General features: G+C 39.0%; 1 protein-coding gene across 9 annotated transcripts in view; it reads right to left on the bottom strand.

Moving 5' to 3' along the window:
• Positions 1 to 18912, bottom strand: part of opn4xa (opsin 4xa) — a 37108-nt gene that overhangs the window by 10104 nt on the left and 8092 nt on the right. For all 9 annotated transcript variants that reach the window (XR_013278713.1, XR_013278712.1, XM_077497561.1 and 6 more), the window contains exons 2-4: positions 5163 to 5266; positions 3482 to 3743; positions 322 to 457 (exon numbers count right to left, since the gene is read on the bottom strand). Coding sequence is in view for 7 of the 9 variants with exons in the window: in XM_077497561.1 (XP_077353687.1) it covers positions 322 to 455 (134 nt within the window). In the remaining 2 variants the exon portion in view is untranslated. The remainder of the gene's footprint in view (positions 1 to 321; positions 458 to 3481; positions 3744 to 5162; positions 5267 to 18912) is intronic.

Below are 18912 nucleotides of genomic sequence, written 5' to 3'. Positions count from 1 at the left end.
ATTTTATTCCCTTTGTCCTGTGTTCACCAAATAAAAGGTAAAAATGTGAAAAACAAATTGTGTAATACTCGCGGATAGGCACCCACAGAGTCACTTATTTGCTGATTTTTTTGAGAAATAAACTTCCTCTTAAAGAAAATGCTTATTGGCAGTATATATAAGTATCAATGCATTCTATAACTAACCCTCCCTTAAGAAAATAATGATCGGACATGTTTTAAGCACAACCTGAACAAGGTCTCCTTCCCTTTTTTTCTCATTTGGTCATATTCTTTGTTTGTACATAATATAATGTTCAAAAAAAAAAAAAAAAAACCTTACCAGAAAAATGCATACATGACCAAGGCATTTCCGGTAACGCCCACTGTTCCGATCACAAACACAAAAATGGCGACGATGTAGTGAACGTGGTCGTGGACGTCCACCTGCCGATAGAAGCTGTGTTGCCGGTCCATTTCTGTTGCAAACAAACAAAGAGTATGTTGGATTTTGTGTGGAATGTCAAAATGGGTGGTCGGGAATGAACCACAACTGAAATGGACCATAGCAAAAAATAAAATCAATAAAAAATACAGTGGCAAATCTAATTATAGTTGTAAGATTAAAGGCTACTCCTCCTAGCCGATGTACGCCATAGCGGAACGTAATTTATGTTTATATTTATGATTGCGGTTCTGTTTAGCAAACAGATTTTCTCTGATTAGTTTGCCTGCTAGTTTGCTGGACAACGTTGGATACGCTACACTTAAACACGGGTCCAGCCAGACATCTGTGAAAAGTCCGCGTCAATCTGAGGTTAGCTTAACAATTAGCATAGCATTGGCTTCTCCATCTATCCTCGTCGTCCCTTCGTAATACTTGTCGGAATGTGTTTTGATGAGGCGCAAAATGCTAATTAAAATGTGATACAAAGCCTCTTTGGTGTCTTTCCACTGTTTATGTTCAAATAACATCGCCACACAGATGCTAGTCGTTAGCCTGTCTATATAAGTGCTGTATTGTTTGTTAGCAACATGCTAAGCTGACTTTATGTTACGTTATGTTTAATTTGACAGTAAACTTCAAAAGGGAGTGGCAATAAATAGCTTGAAACCAGTTTAAAAAAAATACATAAATAAAAAAAAAGTTCACTATCCGCCAACCTGCTGCCTGTTTTATTCACTGCCATCATAACGGAAAGGAAGACCTTTAAGTCCAAATCAACTCAAGTCAGGACCAAACATAGATGACAATTAACGAAGGGCCGGATTTGTGGAGTGTGCGAGCGTTTAATCAGTCACAATTAAACAACGCTGCTCTGCCTGCAGCACACTTACCAAAGAGGCGATTAAGTCAAGACATTTGTGATTATGAAAAAAGGGGTCGCTTTTCCGTGTGGACAATTCACAGCCGGAGCGCTGATTATAAAAGGATTTCCATCTTTTGTTAATGTGATGGAGTCGGGTGCGCGGGCGTCGGTTTGCACAATATTATCAGTGCTCTAAACACGCTTCCCGTTATGTTATTGGACAACATCAAACAACATTTGGTCAGATGTTTACTTATCCACACTCGCCTCCCATTCCATCAACGTCCATGGTAGTACTCACACTCTACTCAAGTAAAAGTAAAGATACTTAAAGATTCTGTTAAAAGTAGTACGGATTTAAAAAACTGAAGTCAAAATGTATATTATGATACCCGCTGTTGGTACAAAACAGCACAAATGTAATTTTTCCATCAATGATAATTACACACAGGAGGGAAAAACAAAAACGTCTCACCATAGCTTTGCTAACATTGTAAATTCATTAACAAACCAAAATAAATAAATAAATTAATTAATTAGCGAATGATAGCAAATTAACAAAAAATATCACATTACATCTTGGTGGGGTTTTTTGTTGTTGTTGTTGTTGTTGTTGTTGTTTTTTCAGATTAGATTAGAATTTTTGAATGCCAGAAACTGCTGACAATGCATTTGCAACCAATTCTCTTTCATAAATACATGGGGAATATCTTGCTTTTTCAAAACGGTTGCGCCATTTGGCATTAATGCTCCTGGGTTTACGTTCTCCGTCTTATAAGACCTCCTTGAGCTCAATCAATCAAAATCTCAAAGACAATATGGGCATTGTGCTGCTCCTTCTGGTGTGTACCATGGCCACCAGGGGGCAGTAATACATACATACACACTACACCTTGGTTTGATGATGAAACAGAAGAAAGACTGTCAAACCTAAGCTGCAATGGAAGTGCAAGTGGAATTCTTGCAGAGGATACAAAAATATATGCCTGTGGGCATTATTGTACACAATCGATGCCAGTTTCATTAGCCTGTCTATGACGTTTTGCATTGTGTGTTAGCAGTAAGCTACCAGACTTTACTATTTTTTAACACTATGTTTTATCTATACTTTTACAGTAAACTTGAACTGTGAGTATTCGCATTGTGTTACTTCCCACCAGTGCACACATGTGCATACACAGCTTCAAGAGATGACCCAACCCCCCCCCCCCACTGTGCTCATTGAAGTCTCGTGCATCAGACGGACCCTCTGTCACCTCTTACTTCCACTTATTAGGCATCAAGGCTCCGTCTTGCACGCGAGACGCATAAACCCAACGCATGTCTGCCTCGCCGCGCTCTCTGTGGCGGCCCATAATACATACAAGGAGACTTTCTTATTCTACTGTATGTCATTTATATGTATTCAGCATAGTAATGAAAAGTCCAATGCGGTGATTAAAAAAAAAAAAAAGCCACATTTTTAAATTATTTTTCTGACAGTATGAACATCATCAGTTTTTATCAGTATTATTTTTCTTCAATAAATGGCTGGGAGAAAACATGCATTTCCAATATAGTTTCATGTCAACATACATTTTTATATGTTTTGTCCTAAGCTTAACCTAGCTTTAGCCTAAGCTTGAAGAAACCATGCACTTTGTGAATAATCATATTAATTAATTTCATCATAATTTCAATCATAATTTCATTAATTAATTAAATTAATATGAATTTTTATGAATTTTAAATTTGCCTAGGCGAAACCATGCAATTGTAATATCTTTAAGTGTCAATGAATTATTTTTATTGTATTTATTTTATGATGTGGACATTTAAAAAATATATATTTATTAATAATTGGCTCTGAGAAAACTGATCTAACTTCCTAATGTTAGTTATAAATTTTAATAATAATGATGATGATGATGATGATGATGATAATAATAATAATATATGTCAATATGTATTTTTTGTAAGAATTGACTGTTCTCATACTTAATGTTATTGTTAATATATTTATATTTCCAACTCGTTAAATTATCCAATTTGATTGTATAGCTGATAAAGTGCAACGGTCTGTGACAAAAAAAACAGCAAAGTTTTTCCGCACTAGAAATAAAATACAGATTTTGGTAGGCTTTGCACAACTAACAATTGACGGCAACCAAGATACAAACGATAAAGTCATGCTGTAATAAAAAGTGACTTTACCTTTTTATTGTTGGAAGCTGTTGTGTGTGCTTCTCTAATCCCCAAGTGGCAGATTCAAGTCATCCACGAGGCATGGGTGAGCTGCTGCACACTGAGAGAATATGAAAATATTCTGACAGAAAACAAGCGGCAGCACATTGACCGTCCCCCTGCTGGCAACCCATCACACACAGCTCGCATTTGGCATCAAGCATTGATCAAGCCGGTGTGTGCTTTTGTGCGCGTGCGCTAGCATCCGTTGGCTTGTCAAGGTGGAAAGAGGCTGCCGTGGAGAGGGGAGGGGATTATTATACTGTATAAAACTAAAATCCAATGAAAGAAATGCATTAGCTTGATTAATCAGGCAGTGCATAAAATCTGGGCTGATTTGTAAAAATAATGGCCATCTCTGCTAAAATCAGCTACACCTTTAGTTAAACAGCTCATTCGTTTCTACCCCTGAAAAGATGGCAATATTGACGACACAAAAAGGCCAACATGTCAGATCATGCACAACCGCAAGCTTGTCTTGTGTCTAATGGGCGCAGGAGACTTTGGCAGTTGTTCAATGCTCAACTCTCACAGCACACAAAGAGCGCTTTTCTCAGGAAACATCAATTAAAAAAATAAATAAATAAATAATTGGTCACATTAACAGTGCCTTGAGAAAATATCATAGCAGCAGAAAGCCTCACATTCTCACTTGTACTCTTTTCGTGATAAAAACAGAGTAATGACTCGGGCCCAACCGATGAAACGCCAATCTTGGTTAAAGGCAGGAAGTAAAGGACATGCATGGCTGACAGAAGGTTATTTCATGTGAATTAGTCGTTCTCCATTCTCTCATATGCCCTTTGTCTTTGTTTTTTGTAAGCATTTAAAGGGGTTGTGGGAAGGGTTTATTTTATTTGTTACATTTTTTTTTTTTTTAATTATCATACAATAAATCAGTTATCTGATTTCGGAATTGACGTGGACTTAAAACTTGTGTTACTTGCATTTTTTTAATCTATTCATTATTATTATTATTATTATTATTATTTTCTTTTCCCCCCTCAACATGAAAAAGCTGTCCTGCCATTGGTTGAGAGCATTCAAGGGCCAATAGGATCTCTTAGATCGGCATGCAGTGAACATGTCACATATCAGTGAATTTCGTGCACGAGCAAGACACAAGATGCTGCATCCAAAATCCGATATTAGTGTTGGAATTAATGGTATCGGCTTGTTACTTGTGACTACTCACCGATACCAATAACACTGTTTTAATGCAGTATCCTCTGCCGATACCAGTATCGGTATCGGACCACAACACTAATATATTTCCATTAATTTCCATGTTAGCATTTAGGTAAAAGAGGCTATTTTAAGACAACATAGTTTATTGAAAGTTTATTTTAAAATTAAGTTAATTTTTAATTCATTAATTGTGTTATTTTTTAATTATATTATTTATAATTTGACATTAAATTTAAAGGGTCTTGCCTTATTTTTGTATAGACACAGGCTCAAACAGGCACATCTTCATTATTGTGCCACGGTAAATTTTATATAATATGTATATAAATAGTTGTGTATTTATTTTGTTTATGGTTGATGGCCAACTTTACATCATTCGCAAGTGTAGATCTTATTGTAGTTTCTTTCAAACATACTTTGTGCATGCCAATCTGCTGTACCTACATGCAGATCCAGCACTGACCTTAAAAGGGATGAGGGGAGCCACTTCAATTGGCCGGTAGCCGGCTGCATTCCCTCTCACAATGGCACGCAACAGCGCAAATGTCCACTTCGTCCCGTGCCAGTCTGGGAACATACCAAAAGAAAGAAAACTCCACTCATGTGCACACAGTTAGACTGTGCTTTGTGCTAGATGTGCGCTGGGCATGAAAATAGGGCCTAGTCTTTTTTTTTTTTTTTTTGATGATGATGAAATGTTCACAACTTGCAACAACTGGAGCTTATTGCCACAAGTCAAAGCAAAAAGTTGTCCAACTGACAGCTCCCATGTCAAAACAAACCAAATGTTTATCCGTAGTTAGTTATGTCATAAAATATATATTATCGGTAGCAGCTTAGAAAAACGATGATGTGTCTCTTTGAGAATTGCGCAATCTCTGATGGAAAGGGCCAAAGCTCGTCGATAATATCCGATTTGTTCACATGCTCAGCCGTGTGTAAGAAGAATCCTGAGAAAAGCACTCAGATAAAAGCGTCCCAGTGCTAATCGGCTCATGCACAACTGAGCAGACAGCTGCAGCAGAACCTCTTGCATGGCCTTCTCTGTTTTTATGCCGAGTCTGGTTAGATATTGTTTCCGATTGGTATCTTGTGGTATTTCTTTTGTCTCAAGAAGGGTACACGTTATCATACATCCGACTTCAATATTTGCTCTTGCAAATCCTGGTGTGTGTGGCTGGGAGGGTATAAGTTTTTGATTTTTTCATTGTAGTTATTTTTATTTCATTATGACTGTTTTTTTTTTTTTTGTAATTTGGTTAGTTTTAATTAGTTTTTAGAGTAGTCTTGTTTTTATTTTTTGGAAAATTGATTGTTTTTGTTCAGTTTATTTATTTTTTTATAGATATGTATGGATTATTTGTCGAGTGCATGATAAAGCACTGTGGAATAAAGTAAACTACAATTCTCCAGTGACTGACGGGCTTACAGCAATATTAAAATAACTTTAAAACGGATCCCAAAAGCCTATATATGATATAAATTGATAAAACAAAGGTTAAGGACATTTTCTATAATATAATAAATAATTATTATAATTATATAATATATACTATAATAATAATAATAATAATAATAATAATAAGTTTTGATGCGTGCCTTACAAAAGCACACAATCTGCATTATCTCGGCTACTTTTTCAGAAGAATTCAAGTCCTCCCCATCCATTAAAAGCTTTTTTTAATTTTGTATGCACTCTTCATTTCCCTGAATCTACAAGGACAAAAAATATATATATACCGTAGTAAAGATTAACGAATGGAACGTGAATCAAATCTGCATCACTTACTGTTACTGTTGACAATTGAAGGGGTTTCGATTCACTGACTTTGTTTGGAAAAGCGATTTTCAATGTGGAAGATAATAGATGGATAAATGACATTGTGATAAATCATACTTGAATCCGTCAACATTCAAGAACAGAAGATGGAAATGATTTTTGCAATCACTGATTGATCAAAGACATTTCTAAGAGTGCTAATTGCTACTTCCAAGAAGGCCTAATAGATGCAATGACTTAGAAAATGGCCTTTCTTTTCACGTGGGCCAATACACTTGCACACTTTAGTTTGAAACCAATTGACTACACGATGTTATATCGCAGGAAATTAAGAGCTACATTTTCTGTTTCTATTTCTTGGCTGCCGTGATGAGCAGCTGATAATCGTGCACAAGCGCATTTGTTGTTTGTATGAAATGTCAACAAAGAATGCTTTATCGGGCGCACATTTTGTATTTGGCATTCCGGTACAAAATGAGCAGTCAGGAGAGTGCGGCCTCAATCTCAGGGCGAAGAACACAAGTAGGATGCTTTTCATGTTAGAAATGTTAAAAATGAATTCAACTGGCACAGGATATAAAAGACACTAAGCTCATTTAGAGAGAGATCAAATTGTAATGCAAAAGGATTGCTACATGACTGGCTCCACCTTTTAAAGACACATGTTCAAAATCTGATTATGGAATGTCACGATATTCCGGCACAGGGTGTCTTTGAATCTGGTTTTCGGAGCTGACCAGTCCGCCCAAAGTTGCCTGGTAGGTTCGAGGCCCCGTGTAAATCTAATGAGGACAAGCGGCATAGAAAACGACCTTTTGATCCCACAGCTTCTCTCGTCACTCCTAACACCTCTTCAAGCACACTCACAAGTACAACCATGCGTTGGTCGCTTCCTTTTCCCACATGACAAAAGGTGACAGACCATGTTGGGAGTAATTGGCCCCTGAATTGCCATGTGGTGAGGCCGCCTGTGGCGAAATAAGAAAAAGAAAACACACACAAATTCTCAAGTTAGATAATCGGAGGTCGTCTCAGCTTCGAAGGATGATGTTGTGCCCATTGTTGGGAATGAATGGCAGATTTGAATGAGTACTTTTAAAGATGTGGACATTATGTTCACAATTTCAGAAGAACTTGACAACTGACCCTATTATACTTATAGACTCAAGGACAGGAAGGGTGCATCGAAATTCTGATTTGGAAATGCCAGATGCTCTTAATGGATGCTGACAATTTGAATGATTACGAAAGGGTAGAATGAAGTGCATGTAGTGCTTTTGTAAGGCACTCAGCAAAATCCTTGAAAACTAAACATTTTTCTGTTACTTTTTCAGTATTATTAATACTTGGCTGATTGACAGGGAGAGATCAAATATTTCTGAGATGCAGCACAAGTTTTAAGTCATCGAAGTCTCTTTTTTTCATCTATCTATACCAGTAATGTATAGTGGCAGAACAATTACATTCTCTTTTACACATGGCCGGAGGTACAATTAATCTGTATCCTAATCAAGGTTAATTTAGTTGACTAAAAATAACAAAATAACTAAAACTAACATTCAAAAAACTTTTTTGTTAAACTAAAATAAAAACGAAAATGCTTTATATATGTATATATATATATATATGTATATATATATATATATATATATATATATATATATATATATATATATATACACATATATATACACATATATATATACATATACATATATATATACATATACATATATATATATATATATATATACACACACACACACACATACATATATATATATATATATATATATATATATATATATATAAAACCAGAACTAACTGAAACTACTTTTAACATTTTCAAAACTAAAACTAACTATAACTAGACTAAGTGCAATTTCTGGAGAAATTGCGTGGGAATGCTGAAAGTTGAATGTTAATAGCTGAATGCTAAGATTTGGATGCATGTGGAATGCTTATGAAGTAAATTGAGAGATATGAAATTATGACCTCCTGGTTACTGGACAATACACTTTACCAACTGTGCCACCGAGCGGTATCAGACACCTGGTAATGATGATAAGTTATACATACGGATGTGAGCGTGGAAAGTGTACTTCGAAAAAGTTCAATGTCTGTCCCATTGAAAATGAATGGGGAAAAGTTTCTTTTAAACGTTAAATTGTGCAAATACTGTAAGTAATATGGAATCAGACGATATATACCTCGGGAGGCATACATTTTTTAAGCTAGTTGAAATTTGAACCGTGTAAATTGGTAGTATTTTGTTGTAGTTGTTACGTGGCAAAAAAGTGTGGAGAATAAAAATCACAATAACATATGTGGGAATGCATTCCCACAATTATAGTGAAAATGTCCTTGGTTTTAGTCTTTGGTAATTAATTTAATTCATGACCTTTTGGGGTTGATTTTAAATGTGATTTAAGTATATTTATTTCAATATTAACAAGAATAAGGACGCTTGAAAGTGTGTGACGCAGAAGTGACGTCATCTAGCAGCAGCCAATAAAAAAAAGCACCTTCAGATGACGTCGCTCCTAGCTGAGAATTTTGCGTACTTGACTTTTGGCTCCAATGGCTCACCTTGCCTGTTTTTTTTCCATTTCATTCAGACGAAATGCAACACTAGATAAGAAGTGTGTTGCTCTTTTCATTTTACCATGGTGTTCATTAAATATTGCACACAAATAATATAAAAAAAATTTAAAAGAAAAACTAATACTAAAACTAACAAAAACTAAGGATTTTTGAAATAACTAAAATTAATAAAAACTAACAGAGCTGCCCTGAAAACTAATTCAAACTAACTAAATTAGAAAAAAAAAAAAAAAACTAAACTCCAAACAAAAACTGAAAAATGATCGGCCATCCTGTTATAAATCAAGCCCACCGCACCGTGCACATATTGATATGGATCATTTTGAATGTGTGGTATAGATTTTGGCAGCATGGCGGACTAGTGGTCCATACGTCTGTCTTGCATTTTTGCGTTTCAGGGTATGAATCTCTGGGAAGAAGGAACGCCAACGGTGGCCAAGGTTCCTCGGGAAACATTAGTGGCACTTGAGGAAGTCTGAATTGTTTGAGTGGCCTGGTCTACTTCTTATCACTTTGTGCTATTTTCGGAGCCAAGTCTAAGGGAGAGTGTCAAAAGTGTGAACAATTAAAAGAGCAACGGAGGTGAACAAGAGCCCAGTGACTCATTGAAGCGTTACTTGAACACCGTGATGCAATAAGACGCAAGTGTGACGCTACGTCTCAAGACAATTGGATCAATAATCATCCTGGAGGTCCTCTCACTCACCAACAATTGAGGCCAACTACCTCCCATCGACTGAATTTGTCGGCAAAGAGCCATCGGGCTCGCATTGCGAACGCGATATGATCAAATCCGGAAAACAATGCGAGTCCGAGGAACTTTGACGTCAATTTTAGTCGGCAGTAGGGGGCGGTGCAGGTTAAAAGAACTGGCCTCTAGGATTAGTCTGCTTAATTGTTCTTCTACAAATGTAATATTAATCAAAATACTGAAAATGTTGGACTCGGGTTTAACCGTAATCGTTCTATACACCTCTAATACAGGGTGACACAACAATGGGAACTTTTCAACAATACTGTACAATAAAACCAAGAGTGATGAAAGAAAAATATTTTAGTCATAGTAATTGAAACCTTAAAATATGCCAATTTAGAAACAATGTCGGAATTATCTTTTTTTTTTTTTTTTTTAAATTATGTCCTTTAGGTGACACCCCCTGTACGAATGCATTGAAATCTGCTGTTGACATTCCTTATAGACGACTGCAACATCTCATGTCAATTACTATGAATAAAATATTTTTCTTTCACTTTTGGTTTTATTGGATTGTTTAAAAAAAAAAAGTTCCCATGTTTTTGTGTCACCCTGTATATTGTCGCTGTCCCATGAAAAACACTTATGTCCATTTTTGTCCTTTTTTTTTTTTTTTTTAAAATACATTTTTGGGCTGTCTGCATTTAGTTTCATCCCAAAAACATAACAATGCTTTAAAAAAAAATGGCAACAATAGCAGAAACTATATGAAAGATTGCGCCAAAACAATAATTTTATATTATTCAAAATCGGAATTGTGTCACTTGACGCACGCAATGTAAACCCCGTGCCAAAATATATTCTGTTTCTTGGCACGGCCGTGCTTGGAAGCACCTGAATGCTTCCCCCCAGTAATGTATTGTTTCACATCCTCTTCCTGTTTTCCCACAAAAGGCGCAAGCTTATTGTTTCGTTTGCTTTTTTGGCACCGAGACGACCCCGTCAACGCTGCCATGTCCTCAAGTGTCAGTCTTACACAGCGGCCTTCTCTTGTCCTTGTGACTGGCGTGTATTGAGATGATTCACGATTCGCAGACGGGCTACAAACACTTCATAATGTGCGATATCGAGGTTTTCTCAATAATAGAGACATATTAAACAACAAAGCTCAATGCATCCGTGGTTACCTTTTGGCTTTTATGTCATCTTTTTTTATTATTATTATTTATTTATTTTTTATTCTTGTCTAGAATGCAAATGGTTGTCGTTCATAACATTCCTGATTTGCATTAAAACTCCGAGGATTTTTTTTCCACAGAAGCCAACCTCCGACAGTAAGTCTGATTTTTTTTTTAGGATCTGTGCTGTGTTGAATGAGAAAATAAATCTTGTAAAAGTTAACCCCACAACTTTTTTTCTGTAGTTTTTAACTAACTATGAAATCAAGGAAAACACTTTTTAAGCAGTCCACCAGAGGTCGACATTTTCTTCCTGAGAGATGGAGGTACAAAAACAATTTATTTTTTCAACAGCTGGTATCCCCGTTTCAACCCCCACAAAAAAATTGTAAAATCAATAAATGCGTAAATAAATAAATAAATACAAAGGGTTACTAGTTTCAGAGCCACTGCTGAAATAAGAAACTAGCTCAAATGACCAATAATTGTCGATTTCCTAGGAAGTCACAATGTACCGTCACTGGTGAGATATTTTTGGCCTCCTTGGAGTCTTCCTGCTGCTCACCAGATATTGGTGGTGACCCTGGTTGAAAGAGAGCCTCTGTCAGAATTTCTTTTGTTTTGTGATGGATGTTTAACGCCCCCTAGTGGCCCATGAAGTTTTTGCTGGCTGACTGTAGCTCCCTGCAGCTGGAGGTGGTCTGAGATGGGCCTCTTTCATTGTAAATAGTACGCTGACATGTGTGACCACTCAGTTGTCTGTACTCCCATCACTAACGCCGCCCCCCACCCCCGCACACCCCTCAAACTGAAAGCTTTGCCGTACCACCTTAGGGGGTGGTTGGGGGGGCTTGGGCTGTTCTTGATCTCAACACACTTCTGGATGACTGATTAGACTGGCTGCAAGCTGTATATCTGTTGCCACACACATGCAGTGGTGGCAAAAGTATTTATACCCTGTACTTAATTAAAAGTAGAAGTACTTGAGTAAAAAAAAGTGATTCAACTCATTTATGTTAGTAAAAATAGACTGAAATGTACGTAAGTACGTAATAGGTAAACGATCCTTCTTAATATAAGTTTGAATGTGACTGGTTGATTCAAACACAGTCAGGTCTCCATTGATAATAGTGTGTGTACACTTATGCAAACCCATTCTCACAGTTATTTTTACTGCCCCTCTGAAAATGTATTTTTTTTCCCCCCATTCGTGTTTTACAGGTTTTAAGATGGAAACCGTTTTGAAATGATTTATCTTGGGCTGATTTTTTTAGATCATAAACTTTTGGACAGGGGTGTGTAGACTTATTCTATGTGTTGTATGTCTTTTTTAATGTGAATAATCACTAATATTACTGCAGCTTACTGAGTCCCTTATTTGTGAATTAAACTCTTTGTGTGCGACTGTCTGAATTATAATGCCCCCTTGTGGCCAATCATATTACCATTTATTTCAATGGGGAAAGATGTATGCATTTCGCTACATCATCTCAAGTAGTTTACCACCCTGTTTGCGCCGCCGTGGAATCATGTTGTGGACTGTAGCAAGTTAGTTGGCCTTTTGCTTATTTCCCAGCTTCACTTGGTTCAAGTTACACGTTTGTTTACATCCGCGTCCGCTTGTTTACGTTCCTTCAAAACAGCCAGTCGGAGTACGTTTGTCTCCGCATGCCATAATTGTTCGACGTCTTTGTCACTCGGCTTCTAGTGAGGTTCTAGTTTGATCCGCTTTAATCCGCCGGCGTCCCGTTGTGGTCGCAGTGCCAAGTGAAGGATTACGCTCGTGTCTTTGGAACCGAGAATCCCAACTCCATTCAGCGCTTGCTTATTTTCAGCTTAAGCACATCTGGGCTGTGTTAGGACTTCGGCCGGGTTGAGTCGCACACACTGTCGCACTTACACACTCACACTCTCCCTTTCTGTCATTGTGCGAAAGCTATGAAACGTGGAGCCGGGTCTTTAATTCAGGCCGTCTGAATGCGACAGATGCACTTCCAAAAACACAGTAGCACAGGTGCGGCATTCATGGACAGGTCTTCAGGTGCGTCTTTTCAAAGTCGACATGATGTAGTGCGCGTCGGCGGCGAGCGGAGCCCACCGCGGGCCTCCCGGAGCGGACCAGGCGTATCGCCGACCCTTTGATGGGCGCCGTCATCGCTCAATTTAACCGCCTTGGTAAAAAGATACATGGCCAACAATAAGCCGCGAAACGTGGCTCACTCCCATGGCCCGGCCCCCCGCTCTCGTCCTCATTGTCTGCGCACGCAGGCCCCGAACAATGATGAGCAGGCGGACTGGGCGGAGGCCCACCACAAGCCCGGTAACATGAGGACACACCAAAGGCCAGGTGAGTGAAAGCCTCCTCCGCCTCGCGGGACATGTTTCACGGTCCGGCCGCGTCTGTCGGCTTTTTTGTGGTCGCGCTCGTCGTCTTGGGGTCTGGACGCTCCCCCGCGGCCCTTACCAAAAAGCTCCCATCTGCTGTGGGGGGGGGGCGGCGGTGGGGGGTTACAGGTCTTTTCTCTGCCCAGAACCGATAGCTCCAAGCGGTTTTGTCACACAGGCCGATCCCGTTTCAATTTTGACACCTCTTTGTTGTACACTTGCAGCAGGTACAAAGATTGTGAAATGTGGTGGAAATACGATCAGTCGTCTTTCTCTAAAGCTTTGCCCTCTGCACCCCTGGTATATATTTTTTTCACAGCAGAAAAAGCTCTCTGAAGGAATGCATGATTGACACGGTAGACTTGTAAAGCGGGCTATAGACACGCTGAATATCGGGCCAAATTTTCCGATCAAGATCTGCAGAGTACTGATTATCAGATGTCTATAAAAGATCATCTTGAGTGATTATCCAATTATTTTGCTCAGACAACGGTTGGGGCCAGTGATCATACATGTCAAACTTGTTCAATGATTCCAACAGCAAGTCCTTTTGTGTGGTCATCAACGACATGGGAGGACGCGACTAAAGCAGGGTACGCACATGCTGAAAAATCCTTCCAATCAAAATCAACACTTGATTATCGTATGTCTCTAAAAGATAATTCTGAGTGATTACCCATTGATTCTGGGTCAGATCAGAAAATGAATGTCACCAACAACATGTTAAATCTGTTCAGTTTCAGATGCGACTAAAGCAGGGTACACAAATGCTGAAAAATCCGTCCAGTCAAAGTCAGCAAAAACCTGATCATTGGATGTCTCTAAAAGATAATCCCGAGTGATTATCCTGTGATTATGCTCGGAAAATGGTTGGGACCAATGATCGTACATTAAATCTGTTCAGTTTCAGATGTGACTAAAGCAGGGTACACACATGCTGAAAAATCCTTCCTATGAAAGTTAACACCTGATTATTGGGTGTCTCTAAAAAAAATAAGAATAATAATAATAATCATGAGTGACGAGTGAGATGTTAATAATCACCTGTGATTCTAGGTGAGTGCTCGGAAAATGGTTGTGACCAACGATTGATCGATTGTACATGTCAAATCTATTCAGTTTCAGATGCGACTAAAAGCAGGGGTACACACGTTGAAAAATTCTTCCGATCTAAGTTAACACCTGATTATCATGTGCCTTTAAAAAATAATCATACATGATTACCTGTGATTCTGGGTGAGTCTGCTCGGAAAATGGTTGTGACCAATGATCGATCGATCGTACATTAAATCTGTTCAGTTTCAGATGCGACTAAAGCAGGGTAAACACATGCTGAAAAATCCTTCCAATCAAAGTCAGTAAATACCTGATTATCGATGTCTGTCAAAGATGATCCTGAGTGATTATCCTGTGGTGTGGGGTATAAGTGATTTTTCCTTCCCAATCTGTTCTGGAAAACGGTTCACCGTAAGAAAAAGGTCACAAGTTTTGCATCTCTATGTGTTTAGATTTGAAACTCATCTGGTCTAACAATTGTAAATAAAAAGTGGGGTACAAACGTGACGATAAATGGCTCCCTCCTTTGTAATGAAACTATTAGATGTCTCTAAAAGATCCTTTGTCAGCAAATTTTTTTCCCTCCCTGATCTGATCGGAAAATCGCTCACCACAAGAATAACAACTTTGTCATCGCTATGCTATGAGCTAACAGTTAGCCTATCTTCTGTTTCTTCTATTATTTCATATTTTACCGGCAGTCTGGATGCCCCGGCAGTCTCTCAAAGGTCAATCTTGAATACTACCACAAACTAACATAAAAATGTGAGAAACCCTCCACATTTTTAGACCCGTTTGCGGGTACCATGCTTTAGCCTTCAGCATCACAAAGAACACATTTTCTGATGTTCTTCAACTGACTATCACACTTTCAGGATAGATCTTTGACCACCAGGCATACCACCACCCACACTCAGTGTTCCACTGTTCCAAAAGTTCTTTTTTTTTAGGCTTCTTGATTCCTAAAGTCTGCCGCATTGCTTATGGTCAATGGTCTTTTCCATGGTCTGCCTCAAATGACTGCAACACATAGCAACAAATGCTAAAACTCACATTAATTCCTGATCGCAGGATCAATAGAGGTATAAAATATAAAAGTTCTAGCAGCTACATATCTCCTGTCTGTCCACAAAGCTGGATGTGTTGTTCACACAGCTGTTTCAGCATGTCAACCACTGCCATTCTGCAACGGTTGGTAACCCGAACCTGAACGTAGCATCCTAACCTACAGCCAGCCCGCAAAGACAGCCATGTGGCGTGCTCGGCGTTTGCGAGCTTAGAAAGCCGACGACGCGTCCCGGATCTCGTTACAGAGGAGGAAAACTGTACTTTTGGTCCAACAGTCAACCTTTCAAAAATGTTTGAGCAACATTTTCTAAATAGACCAAGCAGGATGACAGTACGCCCGGAGCCATTCAACATTCTGACACCCGAACTGGGATCTACGACCTCGGCATATGTTATCCAGATCCTTGGACTATCAGGTGGACTCACAACAATATTGAAAAGAGCTCAAAGTTGTCTCTCCTCCGCCCTTGTGTGACTCACGTCACTGTTTGTTACATGTCAGTCTTGCCCGTAGGGTTGAAACGCCTTAGAGATTACCAAACAATACAACACCTCGACGGTCCAATCACGACGATAATGCATGATGTTGTACACCAGATGGAGTTTCCCTCGTTCCAGATCGCATGCCTACGTTTGCTAATTTTAGCTCTTGCGAGGAAGTCGTTTGTTGTAACACAAAACAGCGCAACGCCAAGGTTATAATAATTAATTGGCTCATATCTAATCAACAGCAGCTGCTCAAGTCTAACACCTAATCCAGGGGTGCGCTTATACAACCGGTAGCTATCACTAATTTCTCTGACCTTGAAAGAGGAGTTTCCCGTGACCTCCACTCCCAAGCCAACTGATTAGATTATTGTGGCATTAAGTCCAATTGTCTCCACTCTGTCAGTTATTCTAAGTCAGCTTGTAACACGCTGTTCCGGAAGCAAAGTTCAAGGCTGCCTGCCGCTGTGTTTGTTTGACTTACATTTCGTTAATTGCAAGGGAGAGGTTTTGTTTTGAGGTTCGCTCAACATTGCATTATTTGTTAATCACATTAGCCCCTGTTCATAGTTAGGTGCTGATTTTTGATGGGGACCTATCCTCCGCTATTTTCTGTAGGTAACCATTATTCCATGCCAGCAAAAACAAAAAACAAATATTTTACAAATATATTTTTAATAAGAAACTTAGAACTCTTGTACTTTATAAAAACATACACTAATAATAATGACACATTTTAATAGAATGTAAAAAGAATGGAAAGCCTGACTTATATGGATTTTTTTAAGGCCAATACTGATTCCGATATTAGGCAGATTAAAATATTGAAAACCAATCAATCAGTCGATTGGCGCCGTTGTGGTAAAGGTCCAATAAGGTGTCACGTTGTTTGCTTTGTTCTTGTTTACTGCAAAACTTATGTTTATGTACAGCACTTTGTAAGCAGCAACGCCTGTTCATAAAGCGTTTTATAAATAAAGTTGAGTTGAGTTGAGTATTTAACTGTTTTCCACATTTTTTTTTGCTTCAATTCAAAGGTCACTGTGCTGCTCCTAATTGATTGCACAATATTCCATAAATAATCATTTTTTTTAAACGCTATTTTCTACCAAGCTTGTACCAGGTATTTGCTTGAGGAAAATCATGGAATGAATGTAAAATCATCAAACAGAAAGTACATTTAGATGTAAAGACCGTTCTAGCAGCTGTCTTCTGTCCATAATTACAAACCGGCACATTAAGAGACGGGTTCAATTCCCTGAATTTAATCAATCAATCCACTCGTGTTCCTTTAAAATGTGCTGAAACTGGATGGCGTGGGATACACAACCTCATTGGTGTAGTCGACGGGGGGTAAACGCCAGTCGGAGATGTTGCGACTATATCAATAGCTCCAAGGCGACAACATGACGTGATTTAGCGACAATGCGGTCATGCTGCTCTGATCAACTCCGCGACGTGATATGCTCTTGTATTACCGGCCGCGTGTGCGTATACTCTTTCTCACAGGCCCGTGTACGGGAGGTGCCAATATGCACGTGTGTCGAGACGCATTCGTCCAAACGAACGGGGAACATGAGTCAAGCATTGTGTTTCTGTCGCCGGCTTGTACGTTCTCAGTAAGGCGGAGAAAATCATGATTTAGGGGGCTGCGGTGGAAGCGAGCGCTCTCAACACATACCAGGCGGGATTAGGACGGGGAACTGGATCTGAGCCTCGCCGCTGTCACTCCGGGACGTTGGCTCGCAAAGACATTGTCCTCGATTGCTTCTTGCGTCCGAGTGACCTTGGAACTCTGCGGCAAAAGCGGTTTGTGAGATAAAATTCGCATTTCGCGCCTCATTGAGATACATTGAGCAATACTGAGAATCTAAGAATTTTAAGATTTTCCGAACCGAGGAGATGGTCCTAAAAAGCTTCAATGTGATGGATACATTCAGAAAGTTGAAACTGAAAGTTATATTCTTCTTTTTTGAAAATCTTTCGAGACAAGAAAATATGGTCTGCTACGATGCACAATGTGAATTTAAAGAATACTTCATTATACCGTATAAGAAAGGAAAGTAATTGTTAAGTCGTTATACTGTCACTCATTAGCAAAAGTGCTACTCAAAGACAAAAAGTTATTTTGAGCCTCCGTATTAAATATAAAATAAAAACAGAAACATTATTGAGGAAAGATGAAGCAAAATCACGCAAGAAGTTTGAGGAGGAGGAAGAGGAGGAGGAAGAGGAAGAGGAAGAGGAAGAAGAAGAGGAAGAAGAGGAAGAAGAGGAAGAGGAAGAAGAGGAAGAGGAAGAAGAGGAAGAGGAAGAAGAGGAAGAGGAAGAAGAGGAAGAGGAAGAAGAGGAAGAGGAAGAGGAAGAGGAAGAGGAAGAAGAGGAAGAGGAAGAAGAGGAAGAGGAAGAAGAGGAAGAGGAAGAAGAGGAAGAGGAAGAAGAGGAAGAGGAAGAAGAGGAAGAGGAAGAAGAGGAAGAAGAGGAAGAAGAGGAAGAGGAAGAAGAGGAAGAGGAAGAGGAAGAGGAAGAAGAAGAGGAAGAAGAAGAAGAAGAAGAAGAAGAAGAAGAAGAAGAAGAAGAAGAAGAAGAAGAAGAAGAAGAAGAAGAAGAAGAAGAAGAAGAAGAAGAAAAGCTTTTGATCACCACAGTGCCATCTGCTGGAGCTTTCCATTAACACAAAATGGCCACCGGCAAAGGTTATAATAAAAATAGCTCCGTGCGAATCCGTAAGACGAGCCACTCAAATAAAACGCAACGCCACTTCCACCCGGGGGAGCTTTTCATGTTTTGAACGTTACTATTTGTTTAGTAAGACGGTAGGCGGATGCTCTTTGAACACTAAACACCATAAAGCCGGCACAAAGTCTGACACCGTGCCACCTCGGGGAGCGGTATTTTGCACGTCTTCCCTTATACCTTCTTCCTCAATTTCCCCCACAGGATGCATCATCTGCATTTCTAT

This window comes from Festucalex cinctus, chromosome 15, assembly GCF_051991245.1.
Source record: "Festucalex cinctus isolate MCC-2025b chromosome 15, RoL_Fcin_1.0, whole genome shotgun sequence".
NCBI classification, from domain to species: domain Eukaryota; kingdom Metazoa; phylum Chordata; class Actinopteri; order Syngnathiformes; family Syngnathidae; genus Festucalex; species Festucalex cinctus.
This window is presented reverse-complemented; position numbering and strand designations above follow the sequence as displayed.